The sequence below is a fragment of the Euleptes europaea genome, chromosome 18 (assembly GCF_029931775.1).
Source record: "Euleptes europaea isolate rEulEur1 chromosome 18, rEulEur1.hap1, whole genome shotgun sequence".
Classification (NCBI taxonomy): Eukaryota; Metazoa; Chordata; class Lepidosauria; order Squamata; family Sphaerodactylidae; genus Euleptes; species Euleptes europaea.
The window spans coordinates 21,118,874-21,136,158 of NC_079329.1; the positions used below are offsets into that span (position 1 = coordinate 21,118,874).

General features: G+C 49.2%; 1 protein-coding gene across 1 annotated transcript in view; it reads right to left on the reverse strand.

Annotated features, from left to right (window-relative positions):
* The window catches only part of POLD1 (DNA polymerase delta 1, catalytic subunit), a 34,135-nt gene extending 17,068 nt beyond the window's left edge, over nucleotides 1-17,067 (reverse strand). The window contains exons 1-16 of the mRNA XM_056863793.1: nucleotides 17,064-17,067; nucleotides 15,164-15,378; nucleotides 14,620-14,733; nucleotides 13,842-13,982; nucleotides 13,189-13,314; nucleotides 12,624-12,792; nucleotides 11,723-11,837; nucleotides 11,042-11,171; nucleotides 9,438-9,604; nucleotides 7,806-7,910; nucleotides 5,985-6,125; nucleotides 5,282-5,392; nucleotides 4,674-4,865; nucleotides 3,878-3,966; nucleotides 1,370-1,486; nucleotides 735-848 (exon numbers count right to left, since the gene is read on the reverse strand). Coding sequence (XP_056719771.1) covers nucleotides 735-848; nucleotides 1,370-1,486; nucleotides 3,878-3,966; nucleotides 4,674-4,865; nucleotides 5,282-5,392; nucleotides 5,985-6,125; nucleotides 7,806-7,910; nucleotides 9,438-9,604; nucleotides 11,042-11,171; nucleotides 11,723-11,837; nucleotides 12,624-12,792; nucleotides 13,189-13,314; nucleotides 13,842-13,982; nucleotides 14,620-14,733; nucleotides 15,164-15,368 — 2,036 coding nt within the window. The 5' untranslated portion in view covers nucleotides 15,369-15,378; nucleotides 17,064-17,067. The remainder of the gene's footprint in view (nucleotides 1-734; nucleotides 849-1,369; nucleotides 1,487-3,877; nucleotides 3,967-4,673; nucleotides 4,866-5,281; nucleotides 5,393-5,984; nucleotides 6,126-7,805; nucleotides 7,911-9,437; nucleotides 9,605-11,041; nucleotides 11,172-11,722; nucleotides 11,838-12,623; nucleotides 12,793-13,188; nucleotides 13,315-13,841; nucleotides 13,983-14,619; nucleotides 14,734-15,163; nucleotides 15,379-17,063) is intronic.
* Nucleotides 17,068-17,285: the final 218 nt, after the last annotated feature.

Below are 17,285 nucleotides of genomic sequence, written 5' to 3' on the forward strand. Positions count from 1 at the left end.
GTCCTAGCCAGGTATTCCAACTACCACTCAGGAAACGCAACCCTTTTTTGGTTTCTCTCTCTTTCCCTCCCTTCCAACCAGCCATAAGTCCAAGCTATCCCTCCGTGATCTTCTTAAATCTCCATCAAGGAACCCAGAAAATCCCTGGCTGCCCTATTCCTCACTACAGAGAATTCTGGGTTCCACATACGAGCATTCTAATCTATCTTGTAATGTGTGTGTTAAGTCAAGTCGCTTCCAACTCATGGCGACCCTATGAATCAATGTCCTCCAAAACAGTCTATCTTCAACAGCCTTGCTGAGGTCTTGCAAACTGAGGACCGTGGCTTCCTTTACAGAGTCAATCCATCTCTTGTTGAGTCTTCCTCTTTTCCTGCTGCCTTCTACTTTTCCTAGCATGATTGTCTTTTCCAGTGACTCCTGTCTTCTCATAATGTGACCAAAGTACAACAGCCTCAGTTTAGTGATTTTAGCTTCTAGTGTCAGTTCCAGCTTGATTTGATCTATAACCCACTGATTTGTCTTAGATGCAGCTAAACCATTGGCTCATCTAATTGAGCACCAACTAGGCCAACAAGAGGTACACACGGGTCTCTCTCAGCCCTGTTACTGGAGAGACTTTTAACTAGGGGGTGCTGGGGACAGAGTGTAAAACATGTGGGCACTACCGAAATAGGGCTCATCCTTCCCGTTCCTATTACTTTAAGATCCACAGGTGCCCCCCACTGCGTCACCTCTTGCGGGCAGCCAGCAAGTTCTCCAGGATTTCAGGCAGCAGGCCTTTGCGAACAGACGCTTTCACAAATTGGTCACTGGTCGGGGTGCGGATGAACTGCTCCGGAGACAGCCTAGCAGGGAAAGGCAACACTCGATCAGAGGGCAGACAGGCCAGTAGTCTTGCCACCCCCTATTATACATCTTCATCCCCAACAGCTCCTTCTCCCCAAACATCCCATATTTAAGCGGCAGCATCCCTCCAACTCCTATTAATCACATCCCACTGAGATCCTGGTGCAGAGGAGGAGGAACCAAGTCCTTCTTGAGGCTTGAGGATTATTGAAGAGGGGCTGTGGCTCAGTGGTAGAGCGTCTACCACTGCAGAAGGTCCCAGGTTCAGTCCCCAGCATCTCCAGTTCAAGGGACTAGGCAAGTAGGTGATGTGAAAGACCTCTGCCTGAGACCCTGGAGAGCCGCTGCTGGTCTGAGCAGACAATACTGACTTTGATGGAACCAAGGGTCTGTTTCAGTATAAGGCACAAGACACAAACAACGACTCCTCCCCAACACACACAACGGTCCGACCCTGCTCCTCCCAACTCTGCTAGCTCAGCATAAAGCAGCCATCAAAAGGTCCCCCTCCAGCACTCACTCATAGCGCTCTACCGCCCCCTGTTGCAGCAGCGTGGTATAGCACAGGTTGTGAGCCATCATGATCGAAGGGTACAAGGATGAGAAGTCCAACGTAGCGATGGGCACGTCGTAATAGCTAATGGGGTGGGGGTGGAAGAGAGAAAGAGAGAGAAAGATGGGTGGGAACTGTCATATTCCTCCTCCCCACCTTGTTATGTTTCACCTGAATATCCTACTGTGCCTGCCCTTCTACCCCTGGAGAATTCATGTTCCAGCTCTAGCCCCGACCGTACTCTTTATCTATTACTTTTTTAATCTGTGAGGAACTTGGGACCTGCTTCCCCCTCCCCTTCCATCACACCCTCACAACAACCCTGTGAGGCAACCATTCAGTGAGCGACTGGTCCCAGGCTACCCAGTCAGCCTCCATGGCAGAGTGCTGACTTCAACCCCTGTGTGGTTTCTTCTGCACTTCCACCACCTTATTTCTCACCAAGTGAATGCTTAACAAAAACCAGTCCTTCTGATTGCAAACAAAATGGAAAGTATATTATAACTATGCAAAACTGTAACTTTTAATGTTAGCAAACATTTAAATAATCTAGTAAAATTATATAGCTATATATATTATATTAGGTTAGATATATTAGATAAGAATACCGTATATACTCGCGTATAAGCCGACCCGTGTATAAGCCGAGGTGCCTAATTTCACCCCAAAAATAGGGAAAAATTAGGTACCCGCGTATAAGCCGAGGGTCGGCTTATACAACCCCCGGGTCGCCCTCCTGCCCGGACTCCTGGGCCCTCCAGACCCACCCCGACCCCAGCGCCACCCTAGGGGGGGAGGGGGAAGAGCCCCTGAACCCCCTACTTACTGGGAGAGGCGGCGATCAGCTGGCGGAGGCGGCGGCGGCGCCCCCCCCCCCCCGGCGCGCAGGAGGCTGCGCAGGCCGCTCCTGGCCCGGGGGAAGGCGCGCTGGAGGCGGCAGCCGTGGCTGCGCCCCCCCCTCAGTGCGTAGGAGGCTGCGCAGGCCGCTCCTGGCCCAGGGGAAGGCGTGCTGGAGGCGGCGGCGGCCCCCCCCCCCCCGGCGCTCAGGAGGCCGCGCAGGCCGCTCCTGGCCCGCCTTGCCCCTGCGCAGGAGGCCCAGCAAGCCGCTCCTGGCCCGGGGGAAGGCACGCTGGAGGAGGCAGCAGCGCCCCCCCTGGCACGCAGGAGGGCCAGCAGGCTGCTCCTGGCCCGGGAAAAGGCGCGTTGGAGGAGGCGGCAGTGGCCCCCCCCCCCCGGCGCACATGAGGCCACGCAGGCCGCTCCTGGCCCTGGGAAAGGCGCGCTGGAGGCGGCCGTGGCCCCCCCCCCCCCCCCCGGCGCCAGGAGGCCCAGCAGGCCACTCCTGGCCTGGGGGAAGGCACGCTGGAGGAGGCAGCAGCGCCCCCCCTGGCACGCAGGAGGGCCAGCAGGCTGCTCCTGGCCCGGGGAAAGGCGCGTTGGAGGAGGCGGCAGCGGCCCCCCCCCCCAGCGCATATGAGGCCGCGCAGGCTGCTCCTGGCCCAGGAGAAGGCGCGTTGGAGGCAGTGGCGGCGGGCCCCCCCGGAGCGCAGGAGGCCCAGCAGGCCGCTCCTGGCCCGGGAGAAGGCGCACTGGAGGCGGCGGCAAGTTCCCCCCCCTCCCTCCACCTACCGTATTGACCCGCGTATAGGCCGAGTTGGGATTTTTCTGCCCTTTTTTTGGACTGAAAAACTCGGCCTATACGCGAGTATATACGGAATATTGATATGCAATTTAAATGAAAACACAAAAAATTACTACAGTTGTATAAAAATACAAGTAAAATATTAAAAATAAGTTTAGAGCATTATTCTAGAAATTATTTAATGCGTGTCTATAACAGTGGTTATATGTTTAAGACGACATATGTTATTTTGACCTGACGATAGTTTTGACTGTGTAATGCTAGGAAGTAGAAATAGATTTGATCCTTTTCCCCTTATTTCCCTTCTTACTTTCTGAATTCCTTTATAAAAACAATATATTAAAAATATATATAAGTAAAATAGAATTAAAATGCTTTCCTTCCCATGTACTGTACTTCAACGTAGATAATATTGTGACTGGATGTAAGTTACCAATAAGTAAAACTAATAAGTATAGATTCAATGAGTTGATAACATAGATTTTTTTCTTTACAGATAGTAGATCTAGAGACAACTGTGGCACACTGGATTTATGTTTTGTCCTGTGTTAGATTGTGTATGCATGGTTACTGTTATGTTACTGTTAGGTATAAGTTTTAAAAATAAAACAAAACAAAAAACACAGTCATTCTGGCTCTGAGAGCCACATCATGCTCCACCTTAATAGACTCCCCCCCCGAACCCGAGCTCCCTTAAGTCCACTGTTTCATTCTAAATGGGTCGGGCTCTGCCGATACAACCTGCAGGGCAAGAAGAAACCATGCGACCCTTTGCATGGAGACCTGGTATTAGGCTTAACCTCTCCCCCAGCATCGGCTCCCGCAGGCCTTACCCCTTCAGGGGCTCGATGACGGTCGCGCCAGCGTAGTCTTCCCCAGCTTCCGACTTCACCACCGGCATCACCAGATCCTGTTTCATGGCCTTTGGGTACAGAGAAGAGGCAGATCTGGAGCCTCCTAGGCACTCTCCCGTAACCCTCAACGTTATCCCCACATGCGTCTGTCCCACCACTCTCAGGTCATGTGGTGGTTAACAGTGTTGTGGTGTTGTGGTTAAGAGCAGTGGACTAATCTGGAGAACCGGGTTTGATTCCCCACTCCCCCACATGAGCGGCGGACTCTAATCTGGTGAACCGGGTTTGATTCCCTGCTCCTCCACATGCCGCCTGCTGGGTGACCTTGAGCTAGTCACAGTTCTCTCAGAACTCTCTCAGCCCCACCGACCTCAGAAGGGGTCTGTTGTGGGGAGAGGAAGGGAAGGCGATTGTAAGCCTGTTTGAGTCTCCTTAAAAGAAAAGCGGGGTATAAAAACCAGCTCTTCTTCTTCTACTTTCCTATTGCATAGACAAATAAAAAAATCCAGCAAATGACATGGCACTTTACAGAATAACCTAAGCAAAAGCATGAATCAGGGAAAAGCCTAGACCGGATGCCATAATCAGCTGCCTTACAAATCGGTTAATCAACAGGCAAAACGTAGACCTTTAAAATAAATCCGAACTGCCATTCACCTATTGGGTCATCAAAAAGGACCTCTTTTTTTGATGCAGACCCCCCCCCCTCGAGTGTTCTCTGCTTCCCCTCGCCTCCATTCTGCCTGTGCCTCTGGGATGCTCAGCTGCCCCTTACCTGTCTCAGGAGTTGAGAGACAACTTTAATCTGCTGGCCCCGTGCCAGGAGGTAGCTGAGAGGGACGCCGGTGACTCTGGCCATCTCCATGTAGTTGATGATGCACATGAGCTTCTCCAAGAGCCGCAGGGGCAGGTAGGCGTCCTTGAGGCAGTACACGGCCAGCCGCCGCCGTGACTGGTCTGAACCGTTCTGCAGAAGGGGGGGGGAGGAAAAGCTGGCTGATTTCACAAGCAGCAAAAACACCTCTCAAACGACAGGACGAAAAGGAGTCGGGCTAATAGGCTTCCCCACCTTTGCAGACAACCAAGAAAGGGGGAAAATTCTCAACCTGAAGAGTAAAGGGAACCTAAGGGTTGAGCTGAAAACTAAAAATTCTCATAAACTAATATATTTATTTGATGTACACAATGAAATAGTTTAAAACACTGGGCCTGGAATACAGGCTACATATAAAACCACCAGTATAAACTGTGGGATAAAAATAATCAACACCGTTGATGATATACAAAATATAAATGACCATATGCGTTTTGCCCTCTTGGGCCTTCCTCAGTGGTCAAATTATATGAAACATGCTTATTTCAGGCCGGGCTGCCAATCATTACCTGCAGGTCTGTGATGATGGAGTGCTGCACGTCTTCCTTCTGCTCCTGCAGGAAGTGGTAGCTGACGGCGTTCAACGTGTAAGAGCGCAATTTGTAATCCCGCAGCAGAACCTGGGAGAAGGGGGGGGCAAACTGTGAGGCCGGTCAGCACAATCCGGCAAACAAAATGCCACGCTTGAACCTGGCGGTCAGCAGCCTCAGCTTCCACATCTGTGAAATGGGACTACAGGTCATCTTATTTTAATGATATTGTGCACACGGCCAATTCGGCCCTGAACAACGTCACACTGAGATCAAAATAAAAAGAAAAAAGGAACTATCTGAATAGCCCATAAAGAAATTGGTATTTTTTTTATCTTAGTTGACTGAGAAAGAAATTTGGCGACTGCCAATGTAATATTAAAATCCACCCCTGCTAAAAGAACCCTCAGATTATCCAGTTTAGAGACAGATTCCCAAATAAAAGGCTTTATCCATCTGTCTTTAGCCTTGTTGAGCAAGTCACAGCCAAACAAGGAATGCTGAAGAGTGTCTATTTGGCCAGAACCACATTGGCATCCTCTCTCACAGTCGAGTACCCTATTTACTGACCTGTTAACTCCCCTGATGGGATGGCATTCAATCTAGCCAACATAAATAGTCGTATCGCGGGATTATCAGAAAATCAGATTACTGGTCATCCACCTCGCACCCTTGACCTTACCTGAAGCAGATCAAACTGGATCCGGCCTTCCATGTTAATGACTTTGTTCTCCCGCCGGCCCATCTGCTTGGACTGGAAGGAAGAGTCGCGGATGACGGACTTGCGGGCAGGGATGCGACCCAGGAAGGGGAACGTGGAGACCTAGGAGTGCAGAAATGTGGGTTGTGAGCAGCTGGGAAGTGGGGCGAGGGAGGAGGTTATAGAGGGCAGGATAGAAGAGACACAGGAAAAGGGTCTCCACGTGGGAAACGTCAGGTACGGGTTGGGCAAGGAGTCTGGATTGGAGGCTTCTAGAGAAAGCAGAAGGCATCAGGAGTGTTGGGAAAATCCACAATTTAAGGTCTGATGAATGGACAGAGGGTAAATTCAGGACCACGAACCTGATCATTTGCCTGTCCTGCTGCAGTCTCCCTAACGTGTGTGTGTTAAGTGTCATCAAGTCGCTTCCGACTTACGGCAACCTCTATGAGTCAATATCCTCCAGAATGTCCTATCATTAACAGCCTTGCTCAGGTCTTGCAATCTGAGGGTCGTGGCTTCCTTTATAGATTCAATCCATCTCATGTTGGGTCTTCCTCTTAGAATCATAGTTGGAAGGGACCACCAGGGTCATCGAGTCCAACCCCCTGCACAATGCAGGAAATTCATAACTACCTTCCCCCCCACACACACACATACACACCCGGTGACCCCTACTCCATGCCCAGAAGATGGCCAAGGTGCCCTCCCTCTCATGAACTGCCTAAGGTCATAGAATCAGCATTGCTGACAGATGGCCATCTAGCCTCTTCTTAAAAACCTCCAGGAAAGGAGAGCTCACCAACTCCCGAGAAAGCCTGTTCCACTGAGGAACCGCTCTAATGGTTAGAAAATTCTTCCTAATGTCTAGATGGAAACTCTTTTGATTTAATTTCAACCCGTTGGTTCTGGTCTGATCTTCAGGGGTCTCCTCCTGCTACCTGCAACTTTTCAGAGTATTATTGTCTTTTCCAGTCTCCCTACTACTGTACCAAAATCCCTAATCACCAAAAGGATGTCAGGTGGGAGCTGGCCTTAATGAGGCCTGCCAAGGTAAGGGAAACCTGGCATCAGAACAGGACCCCAGAGGTGCCTGCATCCCCGGCCACACACAGCCTACAGGTTTTCTTGGCTGGCGGGTAACCATCTAGCTCGTTCCCAGTCAGCTCCTCCCCTCATTCCTCAACATCTCCTGGCAAGGAGGATGTGGTCCATGACCACTCCCTGCCGCACAGTCATTTTCTCCTGAACTGTTGGGGGGGGGGGGTTATTTGCATCATTTTGCTATGCTGGTTGCCATAAGAACATAAGAAAGGCCATGCTGGATCAGACCAAGGCCCACCAAATACAGCAGTCTGTTCACACAGTGGCCAACCAGGTGCCTCTAGGAAGCCCACAAATGACACGACTGCAGCAGCATTATCCTGCCTGTGTTCCACAGCACCTAATATATTACGCATGCTCCTCTGATCCTGGAGAGAATAAGTATGCATCATGACTAGTATTTATTTTGACTAGTAGCCATGAATACCCCTCTCCTCCATGAACATGTCCACTCCCCTTAAAGCCTTCCAAGTTGGAAGCCTGCCAAATGAGGTTGCCGTCTGGGGTATTTTTAGCACGCTGGGATGTTCTAGATTTCTCTCACATCAATAGAGCTAGCCAAATTGATTTTTTAAAAAAATGTTTATACATTACTCACTGTGCTACTGTTTTTCATTATTGTTTTATTGGCTGGTCGTAAGGTGCTTAGAATGCCTGCATTCATTGTTTTTAAAGCAAACAAAACGCAACGGGGTTTACCTTGAGGGTTTGGGCACGGGTAATGAGATAGGGAAGGTCAAAGTTCTGGATGTTGTAACCGGTGATTATGTCAGGGTCCACAATTCGTATGAATTCAGCCCAGGTCTGGAAGAAAAATGGCATGTTCATAGACAGAGAAAACCCTCGACTCTAAAACCTCCATCCCACTTCACCTTCTCCCATACCCCTGGTGGTCTCGACAGGGGTAGGACTCAAAAACCATCTTTGACAAATGACTACATTTAAGGTCCTCCCTAGCCCTGCCCAATTAGAGGAAATTTTTGAGCAACACAGCAAATGATGTGTTACGATTCAACTAGAATCTTAGAACATAAGAAAGGCCATGCTGGATCAGACCAAGGCCCATGAAGTCCAGCAGTCTGTTCACACAGTGGACAACCAGGTGCCTCCAGGAAGCCCACAAACAAGACATCTGCAGCAGCATTATCCTGCCTGTGTTCCAAAACACCTAATATAATAAGCATCCTCCTCTGATCCTGGAAAGAATAGGTATGCATCATGACTAGTATCCATTTTTACTAAAAGCCATGAATAGCCCTCTCCTCCCTGAACATGTCCACTCCCCTCTTAAAGCCTTCCAAGTTGGCAGCCATCACCACATCCTGGGGCAGGGAGTTCCACAATTTAACTATGCGTGAACTATTTAACTATGCGTGAACTATCTTCAGCAAAGTGATCTTGAATACTAAGGCTGTGGATGCCCCTGCACTGGCGATAAAATGCTGGTCATAAATTACCGTCAACACAATTATCTTGTAATTCCTTGCAAATTGATGGCATTAAAAGCCTCACTTTCTCAACGAGCCAAGTTTGGAGATATCCAGTCTCTGAGGCCAGCACCCTCTTTCACAGCTCTAGTGGAATAACCAAGCCTAGAGAAGGCCAAGGAATGGGTAAGAACAGCTGTGAGCCTCGCTATAAGTCCCATCTCATCAGCGATCATTACTGGACAAATACATGCTCATTTGAAATATTCCTAGAGCAGATGGGGTAAGTTTGTGCATTTCTACTTTCTCATCCCACCTTTCTCATAGAGGCCAGATGAGCCCAGCTCTCTCCAGATCCCCTTTTCTGTTTTCAGGAATTCCTAGGGAGATTTTTCTTCCCCCATGATCATCAATTGGCTACCTACCTCCATGTTTCTTAGGGATAGGACAGGCAGCTTAATTCTGCTGTAGCAGGGCAGGAAAATGCTTTACATTTTTTGGGTAAGAGCCACACACACGCAACTCCCACCACCCTTTTCAGTCCATGCTAGATATTTATTTTTTATCTTACTATTTGTACCCCATCCTCCCCCAGCAGACCAGGAAATGGCGGGGAAATTTACTGCAGGTTCTAACAAGGGGTTCCAAGTGATGCACTCCAAACAAAACAGCCGTTAAAGTAATCCTTTATTTAAAGCACGAGCCGAGAAATTCACCTAGTCTAAGTAGCTACTTGAAGACAGGGAAGTTCTGCTAAGTTTATTATGCATACAACTTTCATAGCTTTAATGACATCACACTGTTACTAGGGAAGAAGTACCCGGCATACCGTGGCTGTGCCCAGGTTCTCCCCACCAAGGCTCGCTTCTGCACCCCCGCAGCGACTCCCTCCCTTTGCCATTACCTTCAGCAGCTCCTCCTCTTTGGAGAAACAGAGCACCTGGGAGCCCACGATAGGGGCGCAGCTCTGCAAGGTGAAGACGTTGCGCACAAAGGGGTCCTTCTCCCCCTGGCGCAGGACCATGTTGGCAATCTGGATCACCGGGTCCTTTTCCGGTTCAGGAAAAATACCTGAGCAGGAGCACAGGAAGGGAGGCAGTTAACCCAACAGCTGAAGGTGCTTTCAATAGCAGAAGGGTGGGAGTGAGCTTCGTAGCTTAATGGTGAAGCTACCACCTTGTCCACTTGGAACAGGGGCACCTCGACGTGTAAACTCTGAAGCTCTTAGCCTACTCCTTGTCATGGGTGCTGGTGTGAAGTCTCAGAACTGATGCAAGGTACCCTTGCCACTGACAACACAGTACAAAAACTGTTCACTCGCAAACCAAACAAATACAGTCTGTTGCCATTAAACACACCACATTAACGAAACTGCTTAAGAGCTGGTTTTTATATGCCGACTTTCTCTACCACTTAAGGTAGAATCAAACCGGCTTACATTCACCTCCCTTCCCCTCCCCACAACAAACACCCTGTGAGGTCGGTGGGGCTGAGAGAGCTGTGACTAGCCCAAGGTCACCCAGCTGGCTTCGTGTGGAGGAGTGGGGAAACAAATCCAGTTCACCAGATTAGCCTCCGCTGCTCATGCGGAGTGGGGAATCGAACCCGGTTCTCCAGATCAGACTCTACCGCTCCAAACCACAGCTATCAACCATTACGCCACGCTTAATTCCCTCAAAGGGTCTATGTGGCTGTATCAGCTACAGCAGTCTTGCAGTTAGTCACTCGCCCAGCCCATGGATCAGTTCCTTCTCGGCAGAGCCACCACTCAAGAGACCCTGTAACAGACAGCCTGGGAAACACTTTCACTTCTCTGCAAGGCTAGCCTAAGGAAGAGCCATTTCAGTGCTAAATGCGCTTATAACCCAACAGCAGCATTCTTCCCAGGGGGTTGTTCCAAAACACAGAGGAGGCAATCAATCAAACCTTTATTGGCATACACAACACCTGCAGAGAACATAATCATACAATTTTATTAAAAAGAGCTCGCCTGTTCCCGTTTACAGTATCTTTCACAGATCCACATTGCATGTTGCAAAAACTTGGCCACATGGTCAATTGTGGCCACATCCTGAGTATACATAAGAAAGGCTACCTTGCCCTCAACTGGGTGCCCTTACCTACCAGCGAACAACAGGTTGATAAACTTAAGGCGGATTCTCTGATAAAGGAGGCAGTGCAAAAGAACATGTGCAACCGATTCTATGGGATTCATTCCACAGGGGCATAACCTTGCAGTGAGTGGTAGTGATTGAAATCTCCCCTGTAATACTGATGAGAGTAGCACATTTAATCTTGCTAACATATATGCCCAAGAGGAGGGCTATTTCAAGGGTCCTAAGTGCAGCAATGTTTTAAAACCTTGAAACAGAGGAGGGTTATTTCAAGGTTTTAAAACATTGTTGCACTTAGGATCCTTGTGGAATTCTCCAACGGGACTAAGACTCAAACATCTCCTCACCACAGCTCAAACCTATCTCACCACGTCCCCTCAAGTTTCCTTGATACCTTTGCGTCCGGCACACTCAATGTCAAAGCTAAGTATGCGCAAGGGGGCGATACACTGCCACTCTCCTTCGGGTGGGTGGCTAACGAAATCCATCCAGGCCACATCAGCCTCCAGCTGACAGCGTGATACCTACGGATGGGAGAGAAAGAGCAGAAATTAAACGAGATATGTGTTCCTGTAAACCTCATTAAGAATGGTCTTCCACCTTGGAACATTCTTTATGTCTTGCTAGCCTGACCGACCCCCACCGCCAATCCCCACTGCGTTCACCTCTTCCAGAAAAGCTCTCTCCTAGGTTCAACACCTAGCCAGAGTGCCGTACACCAAACTCTGGCCATACCCCCTTAGACTCCCTCATCCACCACCACAAAACGTTCCTCTTGCAATTTCACCTGAGGCCTAACCATGTCTGACGCCCTACTTCACACATTGCCTGCTCTGAAACTTCCTCAGTAAAGAGCATCAGTGTTGTGTATGGAGGGGGGGTTGCCTCCTCACTCACTTAAATTTTATCTTCCATTGCTTTTCATAAGTTAATTAAAACATTGTTTAATATTGTATTATTATCTTTAGTAACTTTTGCTCTGTTGGTCCTTTTAAGGGTTTGTTGTGCTTGTGTTTCATTTATTCTAACACTTGCTTTGTGGTATTATTGCTGTTATTAGTACATTTCCTGGCACCTTGGGTGGATTCTCCTTGTTGGATTCTCCAGCAGATTGTTCCTGCCTCAAGCGGTATTTGCCAGCCGGCAACTCAATCCAGTTGCAGCCAACGACATCCCGGTCCACCATGAACCTAAATTGAAGACATATGTTGGGTTTGAGGGAGATGAGAAGAGTGGGGACCTGATAATTCACATTTCCCCTACATGCCAGCCTCAAATATAGGGCAGCCACAGGATTGAGGGAGGGCAGATCAAGAGAATCAGGATTGTCACCAAATCCCCCACAAAAGCCAAGACACACAGCTCTCCATCCAGATGTGCTTGACCTCCACTTCCAGCTTTGCAGGGGCCTAGTGATTATTTTTTAAATGGGAAAGTAATGGTATCCGTACAAAACAGCATATGGAAATGCATGTGAACACCATCAACTTTGTTTGGCTCCCCCACCCAATTTTCAGTTGCCTCAAAATACCACATACCACATATTTCCAAGCAGCCAGGAAGAAGACTTGGTTTTTATATGCCGACTTTCTCTAGCACTTATGGCAGAATCAAACCGGCTTACAATTGCCTTGCCTTGCCTTCCCCTCCCACAACTGACACCCTGTGAGGTAGGTGGGGCTGAAAGAGTTCTTAATAGAACTGTGACTAGCCCAAGGTTACCCAGCTGGCTTCATGTGGAAGAATAGGGAAACCAACCTGGTTCACCAGATTAGCCTCCGCCGCTCATGTGGAAGAGTGGGGAATCGAACCCAGTACTCCAGATCAGAGTCCACCGCTCCAAACCACTGCTCTTAGCCACTACACCTCACTGGCTAGACACATTACCCTGTTAAAACTGTAAAATATATATAAGACCTGCTGGAGAGCACAGCAGGATGAGAAGGGAAGCCAGCTGACCCAAGAGGGAACTCTACCTGATCTCGAAGTCAATATTGGACTCGTAGGCTTGATAGTTGTGTGTTCCCAATGTTCCACACCGCAGTCCCTGTTCCAGCAGCCTCTTGGCTGGTGCAATCAGCCGGGGCATTGCCATTGTGATTTTCAGGAAGGGTAAGAGATGTTGCCCATGGTAGCCGTACATGTCTAAGGCGGGGGAAAGCAATTTTAGCGTGAACTGGGGGAATTCAGCCTCTGGAACGATCAAGGAACCTCTTACCTAAAATCCCCATCTCTCTTAAGTCTACTGCCTTGAAAACCCCATAAGGGGTCGCCATAAGTCGGCCGTGACTTTCCGGCACTTTACAGACACACAATATGGTTTTGGTTTTAGTTGTTTTTATCATGTGCTTTATGATGTTTTAGCTGTTAGCTGTCTCAGTGGCCCTCACTGGGCAGCAGGCATCCTACAAATTTTGTGAGTAATCATAATAAATGACAATGGACAGAACTGCTGGCATTTCAGGGTACGGCAGCCCACCCCAAATCTGGGCACTATGCTCAAGAGGGCACCGGCACACGCACTCTCTTCCACTCACTCACTTTGCTTGTTGCAGATTTCCACCGCTAGGACAGCCTGACTCAAACCATCCTTGTTAGACCGCATGTCCCGAAGGACAGCTGCATTCAGCTCCCGCTGGAAATCAGACAGGTGCACCACTTGGAAACCTGGGAGGAAAAATTGACAGGGAGGGGCAGGAGGGAACAGTCAGTGGGAGTGGTGAAAGTGGGTGGGGCCTCCCCTCATATGAAGCTGCCTTATACTGAATCAGACCCTTGGTCCATCGGAGTCAGTATTGTCAACTCAGACTGGCAGCGGCTCTCCAGGGTCTCAGGCAGAGGTCTTTCTCATCACCTACTTGCCTAGTCTCTTTAACTGGAAATGCTGGGGACTGAACCTGGGACCTTATGCATGCAAAGCAGAGGCTCTACCTCTGAGCCACAGCCCCTCCCAAAAGGTACACATGAAGCTGCCTTATACTGAATCAGACCCTTGGTCCATCGGAGTCAGTATTGTCTACTCAGACCAGCAGGGGCTCTCCAGGGTCCCAGGCAGAGGTCTTTCACATCAACTACCTGCCTAGTCCCCTTAACGGGAGATGCTGGGGATTGAACCTGGGACGTTCTGCATGCCAAACAGATGCTCTACCACACACAAGCCACGGCCCCTCCCCACTAGTGTATTGCTCACCCACCAGTCGGGGCAGGCACATAGAAGTAAGGGGCAAAGCCATGGATGTGGCAGCAGATGCTGTTGCCGGTCATGGTGACGCCGAACATCCGCAGCACCGGAACTGGACCCTGGGTGGATCCTGGGAATCCAGGCACGTGAGAACCTGTCTCCAGAGGAGAGGGAGACTGTTATCAGTTGCTGAACATCTGTTATCCTTGCAAATATCACTATTGTTTAATATCTGCATTATCATAACCATAAATAACCAAAAATATCCATTATGTGTGTAAACTATTTGTTAGCGGATGGGTAGGAGTGCAAACATGAGGGCCAGTTCTCTCCCAACCCATCCAAAGTTGTTTTTTTAACTCTTAGCAGATATAGCTCATTTTATCCATGAGGGCTGAAAACTCCCCCTCCCCCACAATGAAGGCAGTCTTTCTTTAAGGTTCTGTGCAGGTATTTCCAAAGATACCTTCCTACAAGTTTTCTACAACATCACCTTAACGACCCATCAATCAGACTGGATTACAGTCTCTCTGGGGAATTCCAGAGAATACTATGGACACTGTGAGGCTATTGTAGCTCCCAAAAGCCCCAGCACAAGAACAGTTTCAGACTTTCCCCTCTAGTAGCATAGAGGTATTGTTTGACCAGGGGGAGGGGATCACCAAGTTCCCCAAACGTTTCACAGAAGGAAGGAGGGAACTAGGGTTTTTTGGGACCCGGCTCGCCTCCCTCCACCCATATCACCTTCAAGGCCTTCTTACCAGCACGTCTCAACTTTCTGAAAAACTCACCCACATAATAATCCATTTCTACTTGCTGGAAACACAAAGCATCCTCCTTGGGGTTTATTTTGGGAAGCAGCGGCCTCTGCCACTTGGGATTCCGCACTGACGAGATGAGATTACCTTTGGAGAAATCCAGATCAAACATGTGTGTTAGCCATCACCCTGCATAACTAAGGTGTTTATCCTCTCAAGTCACATTAACACATGAAGCTGCCTTATACTGAATCAGACCTGGGTCCATCAAAGTCAGTATTGTCTACTCAGACCAGCAGTGGCTCTGCAGAGGCCTTTCACCTCACCTACTTGCCTTGTCCCTTTAACTGGAGTTAAAGGATCCTTCTGCATGCCAAGCAGATGCTCTACCACTGAGCCACAGCCCCTCCACAAAGTCATTCCATCTGCTGGCTGGAAAGAGTCCCCCCCACCATACACACATGCAAAACCCAACCGTACTTTGGCAGCACAGACTGAACAGCACTTTCTTTTGTTGGCTTGCTTCTTTGTAAGACGACTCCTGAGTCCCTTCCTATTTGCCTCTCATCTGTCTCACCTAGAGGGATGGCATCAGACGTCCCCTGGGCTTCCTTCGCCTCCAGAGCGATCTCGGCCTCCATCTCATCCAGAAAAGCCAGCTCCTCTTCAAACTGGGAGGGCCCATCCTCTTCCCAATCTCCTCCACGGGGCTTCTTCCGCTGTGACAAAGTGGGCTCACCCACGCCAGCGCCTCCTTGGGAAGCTTTCCGCTTGTTCTCCATCTTGGTATTCCTGGGGAAATAAGGGATACTATCAATGACCAACAGGCATCAGTGGTCAACCATCCTCCTCCCATCTAAATCAAGCTTCTCCCCAGCCCTTGGTCACACAGCCAGTACACACCACACTCGGAAAAGAATATGCCACCACAGACGGAAAAATCCAGATAAACTGAAGCAGTGTTTTTACCCTGGCTGCCTCCTTGTTCTCTCTCTGCACCCTTCCTCCCCAATGCGGTACCAACTGCCACCTTCCCCGGGAAACATACCAAACCAGAAACTAAACATTTTGTAAAGTATGCAGGCAGAAGGCCTTGATTCTTCTTGATACATAAGAAGAGTTGGTTTTTATATGCCGACTTTCTCTACCACTTAAGGAAGACTCAAAACGGCTTACAATCACCTTCCCCTCCCCACAACAAACACCCTGTGAGGTAGGTGGCGCTGAGAGAGCTCTAAGAGAGCTGTGACTAGCCCAAGGTCACACAGCTGGCTTTGTGTGTAGGAGCGGAGAAACAAATCCAGTTCACCAGATTAGCCTCCGCCACTCACGTGGAGGAGTGGGGAATCGAACCCAGTTCCCCAGATCAGAGTCCACTGCTCCAAACCACCACTCTTAACCACTACATCACCCTGGCTACACATACATTTCATAGAGTCATAGAGTTGGAAGGGACCACCAGGGTCATCTAGTCCAACCCCACATTTGCACAGTGAGAACAGGTAAACCGAAGGGCCAGTGATGGTGCTTAGTACTAAACTGGGTATTTCACAGGAAGCAGGTGAATAATTTCCCAATTTAAAAACAAAGAAACCCAACAAGCCTCATCCGAGGCTCCAATGCGCAGCAGGGCCTGTTTATATATATATATATTTTTCTTCATTTAATATATCAACATATAAAACAATATCCAATACTGAAAATAATAGTAATAATAATAAAAAGAAAAACAAATATTACAATTCAACAATAAGGTGACTTCCCCCTCACCCTCTTCCATCTAAAAAAATTTTTTTTATCTTTTGCTAGTGAAACTAATCCCATTGTTATTTAACATATATTTATATTGTTTTATTTAGTAGGCTATAGATGCAGCTAAATGGAAGACTGGAGAGATACCGGACAAGAAAGACTGGATAAATAAGATGCTGGAACTGACTGAGATGGCAAAACTTACAGCTTTAATAAATCAAAATGATAATGTACTATTTGGGGGGGGGAATGGGAGGTGCGGAGAATTTATTGTGAAAATCAATTTTTAATGGGACCATTTAAAGGATACTCTTTGATCTAATCCCTTATCTATAGCAGGGCCTGCTTAACCCCTTCCCTTCCTGCTATTTTACCCTCTCAAACCCTCCCTCCTTTATCCCCCCCCCCTCCAACTACAAATCAACCATCCACTGGAGTGCAGACGAGGGGGAGGAAAAGCTCCTGATCTAGCAAACGACACTTTTCAAGCAACCCCCCCCCACTACTCCTCAAGGCGTGCCCTCCTAGCTTTCCCTGCCCCATATGCACCCCACAGGGCCTGTACTGGTCCCTCTGCTCCCCCCACACACACACCGACTTGCCCCCTGCTCCGTTTCCTGAGCCCCTTGCGGACGAAGCCCCTGTGGGACTACTCACATTCCCACTTGCCCCCAATCGCCACGCGCGCCCCCCAACTCGTACCCCACACCACTCAGCCCCCTTACCCAGTCTCCCGCCAACAAGCTCAGGGGAGGAACCGGCTTCTCCCCCCCGCCCCCTGTTGCCATGCCAACCCTCTACCCATTGGCCCCCGTCGCTCCTCCACGTGGTTTCCCTCCGCCCAGGGAGTGACGCAGAACTGACGCCTTGCCGTTTGGGGAGCGACAGGCCGCCACGGCACGCATGCGCCTCCCTTCTCTCTGAGGGGGCCGCCGCCATATTTAGAG